The sequence below is a fragment of the Cynoglossus semilaevis genome, chromosome 19 (assembly GCF_000523025.1).
Source record: "Cynoglossus semilaevis isolate Cse_v1.0 chromosome 19, Cse_v1.0, whole genome shotgun sequence".
Lineage (NCBI taxonomy): Eukaryota > Metazoa > Chordata > Actinopteri > Pleuronectiformes > Cynoglossidae > Cynoglossus > Cynoglossus semilaevis.
In genome coordinates this window covers 11,999,012-12,020,033 of record NC_024325.1, presented here as the reverse complement: position 1 = coordinate 12,020,033, position 21,022 = coordinate 11,999,012, and the positions used below count along the sequence as shown (strand labels likewise).

The following is a 21,022-nucleotide window of genomic DNA, read 5'->3' as shown; positions in this document are numbered from 1 at the left end:
CTAAAACAATCAAATCCATTAGTGACTTCCGCAAAAGTATAATAATAAAATAGTTTAAGAAAAGGTTTTATTGACCATGTAACCGCCAGAGGGCATCAGAGGCAACTGAAGCCGGAGAAGCTGTAAATGTCTCGGGGCAAACACATAATAATATCCCAACTTTAGTGTATGCAAAAAGCATTTTTAATCAGTCCAAGAATGTTGTCATATGTTGTAATACACATTTATACTCTAAAATTACCCTGCCACAACATCATGGGGGATTAGCTCAAATGGTAGAGCGCTCGCTTAGCATGCGAGAGGTAGCGGGATCGATGCCCGCATCCTCCATAGATCTTTATTTTTTTATAATTCGTGTCTAAACTCCGTCATTTTTATTCTCAACGTCTCCTCCGAAGTGTCTAAACTCCGTCATTTTTATTCTCAGCGTCTCCTCCGAAAACAAACCAACTTTTTCAAAAAAAAAAAAAAAAATGTTTTTTTGCTAGCTTTTGCCACTGTTGCAATTGCTGTGGCCAAACTGAGGTTTTATGTATGAATAAACTCTGGGTTGAGCCGACCAGAAGTCTTGGAAAGTCAGGCATGAACAGGAGACCTCCAGTCCAGACTTTCCCTCCAAACGATATTCTGTCAGGGTTTTTTAATCATTTATTTTGGTTTCAGTTGAATCCTAATAAGCCAAGCTTGGTTTCCTGACTTTAAACATCTGTGGATATTTACCGTATAAATATATGTTTATTTCATTGCAACATCCACAACTCTCAAAAGTAATCTTTATAAAAACACATTCAAACCTTCAAATACATCTTCTCTCTATAATTTTGATGCTTTTTTGATTTGCTTTGACCCTTTCTCTGTAAATTTGTGCAAATCTTTTTGAAGCCTCATAAATAAAATAAAAACTTATTTGACGAAGGCAAAGTCTCCTGTATCTGAATCTGTCCTCTCTGGGATGAAGATTAAAAAAAGGGGAACTCGGATTCATTTTCAGTTCTCTATTAGGTTCCTTAGCATACATCATCATAGTCCTCCTCTTCCACATCGTCATCTCCAATGTCATCATAGTCCTCCTCCTCCTCCTCCTCCTTTGCCACATCTTCATCTCCAATGTCGTCATAGTCCTCTGTGGAAATGTTGTCCACAGACATCTCGCTGTCTACCTTCACATAGTCAGGCTGCATGTATAGCTCCAGGCCCTGATTGTCTGTGTTGTTGGGCTCTTCATAGTTATTCATAGCACTGAACTCCTCATAATCATGACTGGTCTGATCAAAATCATTGTGTGTGTCTTTCGTCTTCTCTGCAGGTGACTCAGCCAGGTTCTCGTAGTTTTGAAGCTCTGAAATGACAAAATTCACAACAGCATCTTCACACACTTGTAGTTTGACTTAAAAACAAAGTTGCATGGACAGTGTGTATAATGCTTTGGACAACATCCAGGTTAACAGGTTAAATATTTTTAAGGGACCAGATATTCTGATTGGTAGACACTCCCTCACCCAAACAACCTCCAGAGGACACACTGACAACATTATGTTTTTGCAATTATTATTTTAAATGAACAAACCAAGTAAATCATTAATAATGATCGTCAACGCATTTGCGATTTTAGTCGGTAGCCCACTAATGCCATCCAGATCTAGCGGCCCATATTTGGACTCCAGAAACAGTGTCTGGGCTGCACTGATAAAATAATAATGCAGGGGAAAATGAATGAATTTTGTTTCTGTAACAGTGCAGATTATACACTAAGAAGGACATTTTCCATCACATGACTTACCCTCACTGAGAAACTGTGTCCGCGGAGGAAGCTGAGGGACACTATCTTGGTTCAGGTTTCCTTCCTGGTATTTGTTGCTGCTGCAGGTTATAAAAAGTGAAATGTTTACTGTACATGTTAACGGTACATTAAAAAAGGTATATATACACATACATATAAATATACATATACAGTATAAATATACACATATACAGTACATATAACATTTTAGTTGACTTTATTGTCAATTAAAGCTAAGTTCTTTGGTTTAAGTAAGATTTAAAAGTCTTATAAAATGTATTTTAAAAAAAATTAAAATAGTAAGAGACATGTCCGACCCACAGCCCCACGAATTAAAATACTATTGAGAACCTGATAACATGTATATTTTTATCTGTACAAATCACTATATGAGATGCTGCCACCTAGTGACTGGAGGCTTGTTATCATTCAAGCATTACAGCAGTGGTACACTTAGCTATATTCCATTGGAAGACCCTCACGCCAGGCACCTCACCCCGCCCTCTCAGGGGGGCCCGCCCCACTGTTTGAGAAGTACTGATCTACATATATCTAGACAGTATAATGACACGTATGTGTTCAGTGATAAAAACCTTCTCCCAAATTAAGGAATAAAGGAGTTAGACTTTAGGTCAGGGATCGAGATGGAAATAACAGTGAAGGTTAAATAATGTTTAATGTGTGGTTTCTAAAATCCACAGCCACAGAGAAACCAGAACCAAGGACCAGGATCTGGAACTTATGAATCTGGAGTCATCATCAAGAGTACAGTGAGTCGCGTACTTCGGTTTCACCCGTGAGAATAAAGAAAGTCTGACTTCTGCTCATTTGAACATTCTTTCTTACAACCAGTTTCGACAGACCGAGAGGCTGTGGTTAGTCTAGACGTGCGTTTGTGGAATAATGAGTGGAGAGAAAGAGGAATCAACTCTGGAGCTGCTCTCTCTCTCTCTCTCTCTCTCTGCCTCTCTCTCTCTGTCTCTCTCTCAAACACATGTCATCCATAGTGACTGTTATTGTCCTGATGGAGACTGTAAATGTTTAATCTTTCACTTCTTTACCATCATAAGTGAAGTGTAGCTCTTATTACGAATTTGTCAATTAATGACAATTTCGTTAAATTAAGATTTTTCTGTTGGATTGAACTTGGGTTGAAAATATGTCCCATATGTGTACGTACACCACATACTTCTTGTCCACATGTGAATAATGAGCAGTTAGAGACCACGTGTGGTTCACACAGTAAATACCAATTCAACCGGATGTCTGCTTTGACTCACTTTATGGTTAACGTTGACAGCTACAGTTAAAGATTAGCACACAAATGGCTTTAAACGTTGTTTTTCTGTATTTCTAACATTGTCAATGTGTTCTAGAAGAATCATCAACTCAACGATTAGCTTGAACAGTTTAGCAATAGTGTGTGATTTTAGTGCTGTTTCGCACCACTACAAGTTCTGATGTTAAATGAATTAATTAAATCTGTACTGTTCAAGTATTACTGGTTGCTGAAGTGTGATCTCCTCTGAGCCGCCAAGAGTCCGTGTTTGCCTGTGGAAAAACAAAGAGAGAGCAGGCTCTGTAAACAAAACCAGGGAAAATAAAAAAATAAAAAATCTGAAAAAGAAGTCATTAACTCAATAATGAAAAATTAAAAAATCCTAATGTCTTTGGACTGAAACAGACCACAGACATTTTCTGGGGTTGATATTTTATAAACAATAGATAAAATTATGTTTGTTTTATTTATTTATATATAAATGTAAATCATCTTAAATAAAACACAAACCATCATATAACGTGTGCACAATTGAGTCAACATCTGAAGTCACTGTACATGTGTTATACACATTGGTATTTTCTCCAACGTCTAGAATAATAATATTTGGAAACCTGAGTCACGACTCTCTACTTCAAGATAGCGTTTTTTTTTTTTTTTAAGAATGTCAAGATTATAAATAAATACTGCACATTTAATACATTTAGGAGGATCATGACAGTGTCTGTGGTCACAATGAAGAGGATTGGTTTCTGTTCTGCTTTACATTCTAAGTAAAACACGGTGGTTTCTCTTCTTCTTTATCATGTAACGGAATAAGAAACGTGAGAAGATATGTATTTAACAACATTAAGTACATGACCTTTCACTATTTTCTTCTGTAGTTGTTTAAGAATGCACTGCAAACAATTCAACTTTCATTTTATAATAACATTACAGATGACAAACAGTAACTACTTGCCTTTTACAACATTTTAACCCCACTTCTCTCATTCTCACAAATTTGTTCTGGCTAACAATGAGCTATTGTACTCAGGAGCTAATTGTAATTTGTGTGTATATATATATGCTTTTTGTTTTGGGTAAAATGTGTAAAATAAAGATTTTTTTTAACATTTTATACAACAGTTTGAATTCCAGTGGACAGTTTGGGCTGGGCCCTGACGACGCATGATGTCTTGAAAAAAAAAAAGAATTTGTTTAACAGAAACTTGTCCAACACTGAAAGGCTCTTGTATAATTAGCACTAGCCACGCTGTCCATTATTGTTATGTCATTTTCAATTAGCACTAGCCACGCTGTCCATTATTTAACCCCACGCTGCTTTCCTCCAAATGACAGGCACGTATGTCATTTTCCGAAGTATTAACTTGTTTTTTCTGCTGACGGATAAACACGCAGACACATACCTGATCTGGAGATGCATCTGTTGATGAAAACGAAGATGAGTGTGATGATGAAGCTGGTGAAAATCATTCCACAGATCACCAAGAGCCATAGGTATTTACGCTGCAGTTCCATGGGAGCTCTTCTTCAACAAAAACAACAATAACGATAAAAAAAAAAAAAGAATATTCGATTCACACAGAAACTTCACACTTCACACTTCTGCTGCTGCTTCTTCGCTCAGCATTGGAAAGAAGACCATTCACAACTTCCCCCTTTTCTGCTCTGACTCAGTCCCGAGGTTATTTTAAACATTACATTTGCATTTTGAGAATAAGAAACAACTTCTGATTCCTCTTCTTAGAATTTTAATGAGGTTAGCCGAGGCTATGGTGTGGTTTTAATTTGTCCTGAACAAAAATGGTATCATCATCTCTGACTACAGAAAGGCAGAAATACTTTTTTATCTCTCTGCTCCACATCCTCTTTTGGCGTCTGTTTCCTGACATTGCCAACTGAGTGTTACCACTACACTCTGTTGATCCAGTTATCAAGAAAACAGGCTATTCAATAATAACTCAGAAGTGATGAGTAGATCTTATATATATGTGTGTGTGTGTGTGTGTCAAAAAACTCAATTTGTAGGCTATTTGTGTTGGGTATTTTTCACATACTCACATTCATTTTTTTTATTTTAACGGAAGGTGGATGTGGACATATTTGGTTCTTATTTCAACTCTATTTATTATAGAATGCCAGCAATATTTTCCCAAATGTCTCAGCTTGAATCCCAATTTTCCCATTTTTTTTTTCAACACAAGAACAAATACACATCTCTTGCTTCTCAAGAGCCGCTGCCATAGACGAGCAACTAAACTGTTTTCATTGTTCCTGCAACAGTGACAATAAAGAACCATTCTATTCATGATACCCAACATGCACTGCAACTTAAAAAACGAATTCCGGGCTGATCACTGTCACTTGAAAAGAAAGTCTGACTTTTGCATGACAGTTTCACATTTTCACAAAATAGTGAAGGAAGCTCAACCATCTTCTGCAACGCTTCAGTGCATGTTTGTGTGTCTTTTTGTATGTGTGTGTGTGTGTGTGTGTGTGTGTGTGTGCATGTGTATCGGAAGGGCAAACAAATTAACTTCATCTATGCACCTGCTAAAGAGTCTGTAGAACATTGGATTTTCCTTTCACTCTGATCATTTGTTAAAAGTAACATAAAGCTGTATTTCCCTGTGATGTCCTTTATATCATATATCATATTATTAAATCCTTAAAGTATTAAGTTATTAAAACGTAAAATCAGAAGTTTATCAACGTTGTTCTTTTTTCTGTCTGTGAATTTATTAAAAGAATAAATAAATTAAATAGCGATTTTCTTTGAGTTTGACAGAACAAACCAGAATTAATAAAACTATATCGGAAACTAGCTGTTGCTCCACAACGAATGAGCGAAATTCCAAAATCCAGGATTGTTTCGCATGAAACAAAATAATATGAAACAACTTTTTTTAGTCAAACAAAAATACTTGGAACTTTCTTAGTATTGAGCGCATTCACTCTTAATATGTCAGCGTTTGTCACTTAATATAAAAATACATTTTTGTTTTTATTTTAAGGGCAGTAGACGTAGACGTAGTTGGTGTTTATTTTGAAAGTTATCTCCGGATCTCCTGGTGTTTTTCGTCGTCAGCTTGGCCCAGTAGCACTTGGTGATGTTAGCCTGTTTTCTTGGACACTCCTAGCCTGTCATCCCACTGCCACCGCTGACAGCCTCCACTCCCCTCTCGGGTAACCATGGCCGAGCAGGCCCCGGGAACCGCTGCTTCGTCCCAGTATGACGGTAAATATGGCGTCTCGGTGCGGATTTATGGAGCAGAGTTTTGGCTGACGGCCGGCGGCATCGCGGCCTCTGCATCCCTGACAACATTAGCCTGTTAGCATCATCTGGGCGACGTGTCACAACAGGCTGCTGTCACTCAGTCACAGCGAGCCTTTATTCTACACTTTGATAATTCCTCTCATAAGGTTCAAATTGGACAATTATTGCGTTAGTAAACTCTACTTAGTTTTGTTGTTTACTGTGTACGAGTAGAGCTAACTAGCAGGCGAGCTAACAGCTGAGTAATGTGATGTAAAGGTCGCCTCTGGCCTCTATTCAGTTTGGATCAGCCTTTAACACGGGTCATATGGCTCTTATCAAGACGTGTACATGTGTGTGAATGAGTGTGTGTGTGTGTGTGTCTGAGAGAGGGAGAGACAGACCTGCAGAGACACACACACCCACACACTCATTCAGGGGCCGGACCATTCATGCAGCAGGATCATAATCCTGCTGCAGGATTTCCCCCTCTGTTGGCTTTCAACCTCAGGGTCACGGGCCATGTTTGTTTTGTGCATCTTCTGGATTTGGCAGGTGTAGTTTAAGGTCTTACATTGCAGGGATTCAAATATTTAGTACAAAAGTGACAAACTGAGGTAGATCAGTGCTTTTTCAAACTATGGCATGTGTACCACTGATGGTACTCAGTCTCTCTGGTGGAAAGTGGGCAAAATTATTGTCGTAGTATTTGGTGAATCACTTAAAAATACTAAAATAGCTGCTACGTATTCCTGCTCTGTGTGTGTTTTAGTGTTAGGTTTAAAATGAACATTTTCCTTAGTTTTTTAGACCGATTGAACCAATTTGCCCCACACAAGAAATACTTGGATATTTTTGTGTGTTCTTCCCCTGTTTTGATTGAACATTTATAATTATTTTTCTGAAGCTTTAACAAAGTTCTTGTTTTTGCAATGATGCTTCAAAAAAAGACATTCCAAAGCTTAACTAAAGCCTTATAAGAAGGTTAAACCAGAGTGGTTCACTGTGTTATCACTGGTAAGTGTTTGATTCCATTAGTATTTCAGTTCTTAAGAGGATTGAAATCTGTGAGCAAAGTGTTTGTTGGAAGTTTCTGCTTTACTGTCTCTTTGCCTTCTGTCACCTGACGCTGTACTGCATCACACAAATCTACTAAAGATTTCCATCTGGGAATCTGAGGTGAAAGGTCATTGCTTTAACTAGTGCTGTTGAGTAACAGAAAGAAAGAAAAGGAAGTCAGGCATCATTTTGTACTGCAGTAGGAAAAACTTGTGACTTGAGGCCAGTTTAAAGGATTCTGGAACATAAATTTGAACAGGGAAAAAAAGTTAAATCTTTTCCATCTGAATTTTGAAACCCCCTTGAGAAGCATTATTTATTAACAATATGATGCAGTTTGACAATCTGCTCTGTTTCGGCTTCATTTTGTAGTGTTATTCTTTTGCTAAGCAACAGGTTTTCACCCAGTCTTCGTGGCTTTTGCTGAGGTTATTAACACATTCGCAATATGGAGATTTAAAGTTTGTATTGCTACAATAAAATCATGACACCATCGCAGAAAAATAACACATCTGTTAACAAAATTATTATTTTAGAGCCAAAATATTTGTTAATGGATATTATATTATTATTTTTTTGTTTCAAATAATATTGCATTTTAATTTAATACACATTCATATTTTTATTGCTTAAATTCTAAACATTTAAGCTGCTACTGCACAGACAAGCCCAACGACAACATATCCAAAAGTTCAAAATAGCAAAAGATGTTGTAGGAAATGCTAAAGGTTAGTGTTGCTTTCCATGAAGGATGCTTTGTTTATTATGTATAAACTGTATGTAAATATTAATTAATTAATTGTCTTATTTATATGTTGTTCTCCATGATACAGAGGTGCTCCAGCAGCGAATGGCGGCTCTGGAGCAGGAAAAGAATGAGTACGTCAGACTGAAGCAGCAGCTGGAGGTCGAGTTCAACCAGAAACGAGCCAAGTTCAAAGAACTCTACCTGTCGAAGGAAGGTAGGGATTATTGTCTGACTGACTGTGTCTGGATTAATCATTTATAGGAAAGTTGGGATAAAACACAGGCCACAGTGAGGAGCGAACTTCAAATAAAGTTCCTTAATACTGGAATTCTTAGAATAAATTAACCCTACAGCAGGGAAAATGTCTTGATGTATTTTAAGGGATTTGATGCAGGTAAATGTGGAAAAGTCTCTCTGTCTTCACTTGTTTCCAGAGGAGTTAAAAAGGCAGACAGCAGCGCTGGACGATGCCCAGGTTGAACTGGGCTCCATTCAGACCCAACTATCTCAGGCCCGCTCTGAGATAGAGACCATCAAGGCCGTGGCCACTGTGTCTGAAAACACCAAGCAGGAAGCCATCGACCAGGTTCGCAGCCAGTGGCAGGAGGAGGTGGCGTCGCTGCAGGCCATCATGAAAGGTAAATGTGGCGTGAAGGAAAATTCCCTGCAGTGATTGAGAGCAGACTAACAGAGCGGTCTGCAGTGTTAAGATAGCAGTGGACCAGGACCATGAGTTAATGTGGAGAGTCAAAAAGAGGGAACAGGCTGTGATTGATCAAAGACATCATGTTGAAGATTTTAAAGATTCACATAACGGTTCAGTCCAACATGATGGTCATTAAAGTTATTGCATTAATGGCTCAAAGATGGTCGAAAGGTAGACAATGACCAGGTAAGCTACTTACTTAATGATGCAAAAAATATTCAAAAAATTTAAAAAAAACAAAAGTAAGAAAAGAAAGCAGAGAATTGCCAAAAATGTTTAACAATAATAGCTGAACTGTTAGCCAGAACTAGCCAAGAGTTATTTGAGTAACAAGCCAAGGTAAAATTAGTTGACAGCCAAAATCATAGCAATTTATGCTAACTCTTATAAAAACATATATTACCGACATGTTTCAGTGTTTGTTTTTGTTAAATCTACTGTGTACAGTATGATTTTTTTTTTTGATTTTTTTTTACCCCAGTATTTTCAAACAGTTCTCTTCTGCTCTGACCCGTAGAAACTGTGTGTGAGTACGAGGTCCAGTTCCACCAGCGCCTGGAGCAGGAGCGAGCCCAGTGGAACCAGTACAGAGAGGTGAAGGAACGTGAAGTGGGTGATCTGAGACGCCGCCTCACTGAAGGTCAGGAGGAGGAAAACCTGGAGGACGAGATGAAGAAGGTAAGAAACTGTTGGGGCAGCAGCGGCAGGAAGATAATCTCTCTACTGAATCGGACTCTGTTTCGGCAAATTAACTTTTCCACAGTTTGACGTTTATTTTACTGCAAGGCTGGAGTTGATATTTTCTGCTGATATGGATGCTTCAAGGTTTTTAGCTTTTAACCACAAATTTCACTGGGAATAATGAATGCCAAAGAACGGCTCACACGGAGCCAAGTAAACCATCCAGCTGGATCTGTTAGTGTTGACCAATCCTTTCCTCTCAGATTCAGGCAGCTGATGACTCAGGACAAACTCCTCTGAATGTGATACTCTTTAAATATGTACAACATGGTTGTTGGTTTATTATAAAAAATAATTTAGGAGTGAGCTGTACAACATGGTTGTTGGTTTATTATAGAAAATAATTTAGGAGTGAGCTGATGACACAAACCCTCCCCTGTGTGGAGTTTTACAGCTGTCTGGTGATAAAGGTTTTTAACATTCTTGAAGGTTGTAACTGGAAAAGTTGTTGTAGCGTGGTGAAAACCGATTACACAGAGATTTGAAGTGAGATTGAGCTTCAACTCCACTGATTGAATTTAATTTTCTGGTCAATGTCTTTTTCCACGCTCCTTCAAAGGCATCACATCAGGTTTAACACTTTTTTTCCATGTCATAATTAAATATAATGGCCTAATAAGTTTAAACCATAAACTGAGTCCAAAACTAATCTCTGGTATTATTTTGTGTTTCTGGTCTCAGATTTTCCATTTGGCATTTTGATTTTGTGACCTGGAATGTAAAACTGAAAACTGTTACAGCAGCATAAATCTGTTAAAGTGGTGCATGTTAGCTGTGGCCACACACACAAATTGAATGTGAGACTTTCTAACCTGCTCGAAGGCTCAGGAGGATGCAGAGAAGCTGCGCTCAGTGGTGATGCCCATGGAGCAGGAGATCACAGGCCTGAAGGCCAGACTGACCACAGCGGAGGAGAGGGTGAAAGAACTGGAGGCTTCCAAGGTCAAGAGTTTCCACCTGTTTGATTATTAGAATCATAGACATTAAAATAACATCCAAATGACGCTAAAGTCTTCATATTGTTGCAGGTCAAAGAGCTGAATCACGTACTGGAGGCAGAGAAGTCGTGCCGCACAGACCTGGAGATGTACGTGGCCGTGTTGAACACGCAGAAGTCTGTCCTGCAGGAGGACGCAGAGAAACTACGGAAAGAGCTACATGAGGGTACTTATGGGTTTTGTAAAACCCGACTTAATCCATGTGACTGTACAAATTTAAAGTGAAGCAACACACTTTCTGCAGTGTTTGATTGACCTTTGAATGTTTCTGCATCGTGGCAGAAAGAGCAGTTTATTCAGACTCCAAACTCCCATCTGTCCGAAGCCAAACACTTGGAATACTCTTAAGATATGTCATAGCAACTCAACTCGTATAGACTTGAAAAGTAAAGGACTGAAGAAGTCTCATGGATGATGTCCAGTGTATGGTCTTTTTCTCTCCCACTCTCACCCTCAACTTCCCTCCCTCCCTCCCCTCTGTTTCAACTGTTCCTTCTCAGTCTGTCACAAACTGGAGCTGGAGCGACAGCAGCACAATCAGCTGAAGCACACGTGGCAGAGAGCCAACGACCAGTTCCTTGAGTCCCAACGGCTCCTCATGAGGGACATGCAGAGGATAGAGAGCGTGCTGTCATCAGAACAGCTCCGCCAGGTGGAGGAGATGAAGAAGAAAGACCAGGTTTGTGATAAGTTAGCGCTGGTACACAATAACAGCAGTTGATGATATCATCGTCTCCTAGATGTTTGTTTTTTTAGGGCAGTGGTATCCAAACGTTTTTGTCCCGCGAACCCCCTTTTATGTCCTAACCGAGTTGACGCACCCGAACCCCCTTTTATGTCCTAACCGAGTTAACCAAATTAAATTAGCCAAAATATACCAAAAAATCTGCTAAAATCTACAGTTGAATTCGTTTAGCCTGACGTTCCAGGATGCTCGTGAACACTCGTGTGGTGAGCCCAGAACCAGAAGATCACTGCAAACCACAAACGTAAAACAGTGACAGAAAAATGTTTTAAACAAAACATTATCATTGTAGACCTGTAATTTGTGGCCCGGCCGTCGTGTTGTCATGCGTTTTATTTTACAGCTGTACTCATACTGTGGTCAGGAAAATAAGAATTGTTAGGTTATAAACTGTTTTTCCTCCTTCATCTTAGGAGGAGGATGAGAAAGAGAGGCTCAGCCAAGTGAAGGAGCTTCAGGAGGAGGACGGCGGAGACAACACCGAACCACTGGAGGACTCATTCCTGGGACTGAGTGTGGAGGAGGTACGAGCTTCATGTAACCTAATCTGTGTCTGAGCGCGACGGCAGCAGGCCATTATCGTCTGGCGTCATGTTCTCGATCGATCCTCAAAGAGCCAACGTGGCATCTTCACTTTTGTTCACACAGCATCCAGAGAGTGCTCCTTTATGGTATTTGGCTTTCCTGTCTTTGTCCCCAAAGCTGGTGAAATCCTGTTCAAGTATCTTTAAAACTATTCCTGGAATAGCTATTCCTCATGCAACGAATCCACTTGGGTTACAATGTATTCTCCTTCAATTTCAATGTCTATTGTGACACAATGTTTTGTTAAGCATTGATTCATGTTTACCAGGTTCTTTTTTTATTCAGTATGTTGTTATTTTGTATATTTTACCACCGGTTGGAGTTACTGCTCCTCCCGAGGCACAACATGGACGAATCACAGGAAAATACAAAAAGATCGATTCAGAGGGATTTCTGGCACATCCAACATTCCAACCATCTGTCTCTAGTTCGCCCAGTTTCACAGACTTTTGTCCCACATGTCCACTGTCTGCCACAAACTACAGCAGGCTGCTTTTAATAATAGACTTTTTTTTATAAACAGATTGTGATGCAGGATCTGCCTGTTCCAGTCGTCTGTGCTTCCATGTGTTTCGATATCTCTTCAAATAGGATTAACTAACAATGAAACCTGCCTTTATTTTAAGGAGCTTAGTTGTGTCTTTGTCAGGGAAGTGGAACAGAAATATATGAAAGTAAACCTGGTAAAAAAAAATATCAAAACTAAAAATAACTCCAAGTAAAATTTGCTATAATAACACAATGATTAAAATTACTTTAGGTATCTTTAGATGGTAATATAAGATGAAAGTTAAAATCTGTTTAGCCCAAAATGTTCAGAAAGTTACCTCAAAAGAACTAAAAATGAAGAAAAAAGCTGCAAACACCATGGATTTAATGTGTTCCCAGGCCTCAAAAGAACTAAAAATGAAGAAAAAGGCTGCAAACACTAACATGCTTTCTCTTTGTCTCTCAGCCTCACACCAACCACAGTACCCACGGTTCATTGCACTCTTTAGACGTGGACGTGGGTGGTTCCATGGACCCTTACAAGGAAAACCTGCGGCGCGTCCAGTCCACAGACAGCCTCGGCTCCTCGCTGTCCTCCCAGCAGGGACTTGGTGGACACAACCACAAGGCCAAGTCGGCCAGCCACTTAGACGAGTCAGACTTTGGTCCCCTGGTGGGGGCGGACTGTGGCGTGACGGACACTAGTTTTGGCGAAACGTCGTCCATCAGCTCCATCAAGCTGACGGGGAGCCACTTCCTGCTCACCAAAGACCAGGAGAAGGCCATAAAAGCCATGACGCCAGAGCAGGAGGAGACGGCGTCGCTGCTGTCCAGCATCTCGCACACAACCAACACAGCCTACTTACCTCCTGTGGGGTACAGACTGGTCAGCGACAGCGAGTGGAATCTCCTGCAACAGGAGGTGAACACAGAATGTCCTGGTTTAAACCAAATAAAACCAGATTTTTTTTGGAATAGTATCTCCATTTTTCTGTTGGTCTGTTGTTATTCTGGGTGCAGTGCCCCTGCTGACCAGCAGGGTCTTCAATAGCTTGCATGTTTTGAAATGGATAAATACCATATCTAACAACGTATTACAGCTACAACTGTTTCTGTTAAAAGACCAACATTTGTAGCTGTTGCTGAGCTGTAGGTGGATGTTGGCAACACGGCGGCTAATCGGCTAATTATGGGCTAAAGAAATCAGCAACGGGTGGGCTGCGAGACCTCTGATGTCATACCCACTAATGACATTTTTGATGTCTTACTGAGTGTCACTGTGTATAAAAGGTACTTCCATTTGTCTTTGTCTTTGTGTGTGACCAGGTAAAAAACGCTGGCAGGAAGTTGGGCCGTCGCTGTGACATGTGCTCCAACTATGAGAAGCAGCTGCAGGCCATTCAGGTACAAGAGGCTGAGACACGAGATCAGGTCAGTGACTTCCTGCTCAGATTATCTTTGGCCAGTCAGGCAGAAAATAGAGTTGCTAATTTGCTTGTTTTTGCTTGTTTTTTCTTCCAGGTAAAGAAACTGCAGGTGATGCTGCGTCAGGCCAATGATCACCTGGAGAGGACGATGACAGAAAAACAGAATCTGGAAGAGTCGGTCAAATCAGGGAACGAGGAAACTGCTGCAAAGGTCTGGACAGAGTGAATTATATTGATGCTTTTGTCAAGTAGCTACTTCTCAGTTTTTGTCCCACTGACTGAAACAACATTAAGAAGTCAGATTTATTTTTAAACTGCACAAAAGCAACAAACTGTTAAAAGTCAATAAAAGGAGCTTAAAATGTTTGGCACAAAGTTTTTAGTCCAAACTTGGAAACAGCGCAAGAACCTAAATAGAAAATCTAAACTCACTAACAAAGTCATCAACCTTTGTGAGGCTACATTCTAAATTGCTGATTTTTCTTATGGACCCTGATGTGGGAGACTAAGCAGTCACCAAACTAAAGTATTCTATTATGCAAGGACAGAAAGATAAAGTTACTAAAAACTGATGTGCATATTTTCAGTGACAGTCAGCCTGCAGAGTTCCTCCAGATGTTGAGGCTGCACACTCTTAGGACTCAACAGTATTTCATTTTACCTTAATTAAAAAGAAACAGTCTGAACCATCTCCTTTTGCTCCTGTTCCACTGGGCTGAACCCTCTTAGAACCAGAAGCAGGTTGTGTCCTACATTCACTTCTTTCATGCTGCCCTTCCATCATAAGGCTGGCTTTTCTTACCCATTGTATTCTGACACTCATCTTACTCCTATGTATCAGATAAGATTACAGACCTTCATGCACATGTCGAGGATGTGGAACTTGAAAAAGTTTGTGAGTGTCTGGAAAGCCCCGGAGGCCTTTCCTGGACCCAGTAATGTGTTTTTGTTGTCAATGTTTGGGGCTCTAGGTTTCCACCCTCATTCAGAGAGTGCAGGAATCCGAAGCGCTGCTCAGCACACTACAACAGGCCTTCAGTGACGCTAAGAGGAACACGCAGGAACAGATGGTGAGCAGCCTTTTCTTCTCACAGCCTCTACTGCACAGCTGTGCCTGGAGTCCCGCTTCCTTCTGAGGTCACAGACTGTTGGACGGGAATTTGGTAGCGCCGAAGACAAGCCGTGTCAGTTTTGTTGGTTTGAGGACAAACTCCCTCTGTTATCAGATATGCAGCCAACAGTGTTCTACTTTCTCAACTGACAACAGGTGTCGTTGATTTAAAAAAAAAAAAATAGTTTTCACACATGGGGGGAAAAAAAATATCCGAGGTTTCTTGGCCTCACTGATTGTCAGTGAATCACAACTTTTAGAATGTGATATCAGTGCAGTAGTCACTTCCTTTAAACCAAGCTCAGTTTGAATTTTGACAACCAATTAATTGGAGGTGTGTTGTTATTATTTATTACTTATATTTTTTAGTTTATGTCTAAGTCTTGAATAGGTGTTTGTTTTTTAATAAGCTGATCCTGAACCTCCTACTGTTGCATTAGCGCCCCCTTCTGGTACAGTATTATTTACTACTGTTAACATATCCACAACAAACTTGAAACTGGAATGCACCAGGCACTCCAGTTTCATTTATTTCAACCTAATCATTTTTGTGATGTTAATTAAAAAGAAGTGGAAAATAGTAAGGAAAAATTAAGTAAATAATCTCGTTGTGATTGTGCAGCTGTGACTCGAGCGTGTGCACCAGTGTGTCCTGAGGGTCCTTGCGGATGCACATGTCTGCAGGGCCAACGTGACATTCCATTTGCTTCACGGTCTGAGGAATCATGAGTCTTCATGCTGTCATGAACTGAGTCATTATTCACTGAAAAAATGCATTAGCTCTGCAGAGAGAAGTGGACAGAACCAGGACTCATAGTGGAGCTGCTGTGGTTTGACAGGAAGGCTCAAAAAGAGAAATGAGACAACATGTGATAAAATGTTCTTTTTTTTTCTTTTTTTCCTGTCCCGTGTCCCAGGCGGTGCTGGTGAAGTCGAGGGAACAGGTAGCAGACGAACTCGGTCGACTGCAGAGAGACAACGAAAGCCTGCAGGGAAAACACCGGCTGCACGTAGAGCTGCAGCAGCAGGAGGATTTTCTGATGCCTTCTACTGTTCAAGTACGTGGAAAACAGGTTTTTAAAAACTACAGCCGTCTCATCAGTACAACAAGGTCCTGTGTGATGCAGCTAAAGACATTGATCCATTTACAATCCTCAAAGAATTCACTTTTTGTAACTATAGCTGCCAGTAAATATGACATCATGACTGTCCATGAGCATGGACATATCCATCGCACACCGGCATTACCAATAGTCGATGAGTTAAGCATTTAAATAACCTCAGGCATTGTTAATTGACCAAGCACTGCTCCTGATTATATAAACATTCTTATTTTTCTTAGGAGTTTAGCTGTTGCTATAGCAACGTTCTACGACCTCCAGTCTTACCTTGTTAATAAAACACACCACATTTAATTCTGCAAAACACTGTTGTTAATTTTTTCACATTTTCATCTCAAGGTCAGTCATGGATAGATTGATTTATTTTTCTCTCCATGAGATTCTCTATTTATTTATTTATTTCTTCTGCCGCTCACAGTGAACCTGGCACCAGGCGACTGTATACTGAGAAATCCTCCCTGCAGTGCAGCGGTCCGACATGAATTAACTGAGATACGATGCCTCTGTGACTGTAAAAGCTCACTTCCAGCCATTAGCGTAGTGAAGGCAGCGTGATGAGGGGAAGATTCTGGGATTTCTCTTAAACAAATGCACTCCAACCCACACATCTCCTCCCACTCTGCTGCTGTAGCAGTGATATGGTGGAGGTGTAGTACAGCACTGACAACATTTTCAATGTGTTGGTGGTTCCTCTCACATTTAACCGTATGAATCAGCATGTGGGGAGGACTGTCTTAAGAAAAGTATTTTCTACACTGACTGGCTGTGAAACAAACTTTTTTTTCTTTTTAGGGAAAAATTGATTCCTGAAAAACAAAGTATTTAAGTATTTAGTTTGTGAACACAGTACTGCTGCTACAAAGTCATACTTTGAGACAAGCTTCTGTCTCATCATTCGGACGAGAGGCATCTCTTGGTTGGAGATTGACCATGACGCTTCCTGACTCGTCTTGTGTTTCTCTTCCTCTCCAGGAGCTGCAGACGCTGGTGCTGGGACTGCGCGATGACATGGTGTCGTTGCGAACGTCCGCCGATCACATGGAGGAGAAGCTGAAGGCTGAGATCCTGTTCCTGAAGGAGCAGATCCAGGCTGAGCAGTGTCTGAAGGAGAACCTGGAGGACACGCTGCAGCTGGAGATCGAAGGCTGTAAAGAGGAAATAGGTCAGAGTTCAGTACCAAACTGGAGTGTATTTAACCAGTCTCTCCTGTGGTGATTCATTCTACGTTTATTTTTCTGTATCTTGATTTCTTTTTTATTATTTACTTTCTCCTCTGTTTTTGCTTTTCTTCCCTCTTGGTTCACCCCTGTCATTCAGACATCCTGGAAGGTATGAGAGATGCTGAGCTTAGCCTTGGTTCTGTGTGTGTGCTAATGATGAAGAGTGGCTTCTAGACTAATGTGTGGTGCTTCCTCTGGAGTGTGTATTAACAGATAATCCACTGTTGTGTTTGTTGTTGCATTAGAACATTTAGTCAACGTTCACTGTCCAGTTGGGTAATGACTCACCACACCTTAGTGTTTTCTGTATTATGTCATTGTTTTTCCTTAATTTTACCACTAGATTTGGCTTCAGTCACACACACACACACACGCATCACCGAGCAGAGCGGCTTCACCCCACCATGCTACTTTTGTTCCATTAGTCATCGATTATCTTTGGAAGGTGTCTGGTCACTGTTGCAGGGGGAGTTGGAGGGTGACGCTCTAACCTCGTCTCTTCATCTTCTTCTCACAGCTTCCTTCTCCAGTTTGAAGACAGAGCTGGAGCGAATAAAAGCCGAGAAGGAGCAGGTACTGACTTTCACCTGAGTGAATCACAATGGCTTTATATGAGTTCTTCCAGTCAAGAGTCATAATATGTCATAATATACACATTTACAACAGAGACAGAGAGTAGAGCAGAGCAAAGGTCAGTACGTTTAAGGGTTAGAAATGTGGATAAAATGTGGATGATGATAAATTTTACAAATGTACTTTGTTTACGTCGTATTGTAAATTGACTGAGAATATATTATAAATAAAAAATCTGAACAAAAGATTTAATTTATAAATAAAAAATCTGAACAAAAGATTAATTCACCAGCCGTGGTGTGTTGGAAAGGTCTGATTTTGTAATTTGATTTTAAAAAAATCAGTATTAATAGAATATTCCAATATTTGAGAAGTTATTTCTTTTTCAAACTTATTTAAATAAATTTAGATGAAAACACAGAACCAGAAGTACAGAATGTTCCAGTGAAACAGTACAAACAAACAGAACTAAAGCCTTCATTTTATATGTAAATGTTTTAGATGAACTCTGTCCTACGACGCTCCCCAACCCCTCTTTTTTTTATAATATTTTTTTTTCTTTAGTATTTTCACTCTTGTGTACTGACGTACTTGTGTGTGTGTGTGTGTGTGTGTGTCAACTCTGAAGCTGGAGCGCAGTTTAGCAGAGAAGACAGAAACACTGGAGAACATTCAGGGCCTGAGGATCAGCCTGGAGCGTCAGCTTAAAGAGCTCACCGTGGCTAAGGTTAGTTTGACACCTGAGGCAAGACAAACTCTACCCAGAATGCATTTCTCTTTAATAAGGCCAGCTGTATATCCACATAAGGGTCAGTGTGGGAGGTTGACTCGTTTAAGTCTCTGTGCACAGCAGCTTTTTTTTTTCTTCACCAGAGTTTTATCATTTCAGGCTTGTACAAGATGGAACACATTTCTAGGAATGTTTTCTTAGAGTCATTCTAATTTTTTGCATTTCATGCACTGTATCAAACTACAGAGTGCACTAGAGAGTCAGGTCCTGGATGAACGAGACAAAGCTCAGCGGTTGCAGACGGAGCTGGACGTCAGTGAGCAGGTTCAGAAGGACTTTGTCAAACTTTCCCAGACTCTTCAGGTAAAGAGAGAAAAATAAATTGTTGATCTGTTAAGAAAAGAAATTAAAAAAAAAAAAACAATCTGTACTTTTCTGGTTATGTGTCCCTTATTCATCCTACAATTTTCAGTCTTTGCAAATGTCCATGTCTCCCTCAGGTACAGATGGAGCGAATACGACAGGCGGAATCTTTGGATCGAGTCAGAGTCATCCTCAACGACACCAACTTAACTGACATCAACCAGCTTCCAGAGACATGATACCACTGAGGGGGAACCACCTTCACTTTCATTCCCCTCGTTCTCCATCGCTGACCCCGTAACAGACTGATCTGATTCCTACTCCTCCTCCTCCTTCTCCTCTTCCTCCGCTTCTTCCTCACCATAACCATTGCGTCCAACTCTGGACCTATGAGGACACACTAGGCCTGAGGGACTGGAGGCCTTTTCTGTACATTAGAAATCATGGAACGCACCACAAACTGAAAGATGAAGACGAAGAACACTACGTGCAAAAGATGTAAATAAGTGTAATGATGTGTGACTGTGGATAGAGGGAGTGGACAGCCACCTCTCTGTGAGGGTCTTTCTGTGTCTTCGTTCTACTGTAGATGAGACTTGTCTACATTAGTCTCCACCTCCAAAAAAAAAAGGTTTGTTGTCCTGTGAAGCACTTTTCATCTGCAACTCTCCAGGTTCATAAAAAAACAGAATTAAATGACTTACATTTCCTGTTCATGTAGCAGTTGATCATTCATCGGTCTTTTTATCTCACTGGCTTGTTTGGTGTTTTTTTTTTGTTTTTTTGTCTTTGTTGCTTTTCCCTCTTTGTTCTGGAAATTTCAAACTCCCATGAAGGATGGAAGAGATTTGCACATAACTTAAATAACAAAGAACAAATGGAAATAACCCAAAAGTGAGCAGTAGCCTCTATTTCTTTAACATCGTCTTCTGTGTTTCACCCTCTGACAGTGGGTCATTTTTTTTAAAGCTGCAGAAATACAGTGAAGAAAAATGTTGTTTTAATTTGTTTTGTTTTTTCTATCTCCCTTTGACTTACTACACTGATACTGGAAAGGTTTTTTCTTGATTTACTGTCAGAATCCACACAATGAAGGAAACTGTGGGGTCACATGAAATCAGGATAAGACCACGTTTCCACTGCCAGTAAACATCTCACTGCAGCGTATCAGAGGTTTCACACTCACACTTGTCAAATCTGTTGTAGGTTTATTAAGAAAAGGAATGGAATAACAGTTGAACCAAAACATCTCAACACAAAAATGTAAAACCTTTAATCAGATTAATCATATTTAGGCTGTGGATAGATTATTTTTCAGCTTGATTAATTGTTATTTATCATGATTATTCAAGATAATCAATATTCCTAAATATGACAACTTTTTCTGTATATCGCTGGAACAGAAAGACAAATAACAGCAGGTAGATGTATGTGCTTCACAACTGTTTGATTTTTACTAATACAAATGATGGAATTATTTGCATAGAAAAATATTTGAAAATATAAATTAAAATTTTTGCTCCATAGAGTTGGTGGATTTTAGTCATTAATGTGCATCTTGATGGTGAATCATCAAGAGTTGCTTTCAAAACTTTGCTGAAACCGTTTCCTCAACAACTTTAATCAGTCAACAGTAACCCAATGGACAACTGTCTCAGTCAACTTGTCAAACATAGACTCACCTGCTGCACTGCGCTATGTGAGGCTGGTCTGACGCAAGCCTGGTGTCTGACCTAAAGTTGAAGCCTCTGCAAACAGATGATGGCTGTTGAGGAGTTGGTATTTGAAGCTTTAAGTGCTTGGGTGAAATGAGTGTGTGTCTAAATTACATGTGCATTGACTGTTAATAGAATGGCGATAGTTGGGTGGATGGTGGAATTATTGGTGTGTGACATTCCGCGTCTGCTTGAGAGATGATTAATTTTACAAATTATTTAACGCGTTAATAGTTTAGAGCCGTTTTGGTCTTCTATTGTCTAATGTCTGCTGCCAGGGATTAAAGGAAATCAACTTTTCATCAAACTGTCTGTCTTTCATGTCAACTCTTTAGCTTCGGCCAGCAACATCCTCCCCTTTGTGATTAGCACA

At 40.0% G+C, this 21,022-nt stretch overlaps 2 protein-coding genes and 1 non-coding gene across 4 annotated transcripts; 2 read left to right on the top strand and 1 right to left on the bottom strand.

Annotated features, from left to right (window-relative positions):
• Positions 1-257: 257 nt before the first annotated feature.
• trnaa-agc (transfer RNA alanine (anticodon AGC)) lies at positions 258-330 on the top strand. The gene has a single exon. It is a non-coding gene; the product is annotated as a tRNA-Ala (tRNA).
• Positions 331-634: 304 nt separating this feature from the next.
• On the bottom strand, positions 635-4,894 carry scimp (SLP adaptor and CSK interacting membrane protein). The gene is made up of 4 exons (XM_008333020.3): positions 4,469-4,894; positions 3,283-3,331; positions 1,781-1,860; positions 635-1,339 (listed from the first exon to the last, which is right to left on the bottom strand). Exons 1-4 carry the CDS (start codon positions 4,578-4,580, stop codon positions 1,008-1,010), a joined length of 573 nt encoding a protein of 190 aa, XP_008331242.1. The 5' UTR covers positions 4,581-4,894; the 3' UTR covers positions 635-1,007.
• A 1,210-nt stretch (positions 4,895-6,104) lies between these two features.
• rabep1 (rabaptin, RAB GTPase binding effector protein 1) lies at positions 6,105-20,956 on the top strand. 2 transcript variants are annotated; one of them, XM_017041958.2, is made up of 19 exons: positions 6,105-6,300; positions 8,211-8,339; positions 8,560-8,763; positions 9,349-9,509; positions 10,395-10,514; positions 10,601-10,736; positions 11,071-11,249; positions 11,729-11,839; positions 12,856-13,311; positions 13,716-13,820; positions 13,911-14,027; positions 14,788-14,886; positions 15,845-15,985; positions 17,021-17,210; positions 17,366-17,377; positions 17,786-17,841; positions 18,470-18,568; positions 18,818-18,934; positions 19,072-20,956. In XM_017041958.2, exons 1-19 carry the CDS (start codon positions 6,255-6,257, stop codon positions 19,171-19,173), a joined length of 2,580 nt encoding a protein of 859 aa, XP_016897447.1. In that variant the 5' UTR covers positions 6,105-6,254; the 3' UTR covers positions 19,174-20,956. The 2 variants fall into 2 exon arrangements, with proteins under 2 accessions (XP_016897447.1, XP_008331241.1); XM_008333019.3 differs by lacking the exon at positions 17,366-17,377 and having other exon boundaries at positions 6,106-6,300.
• Positions 20,957-21,022: the final 66 nt, after the last annotated feature.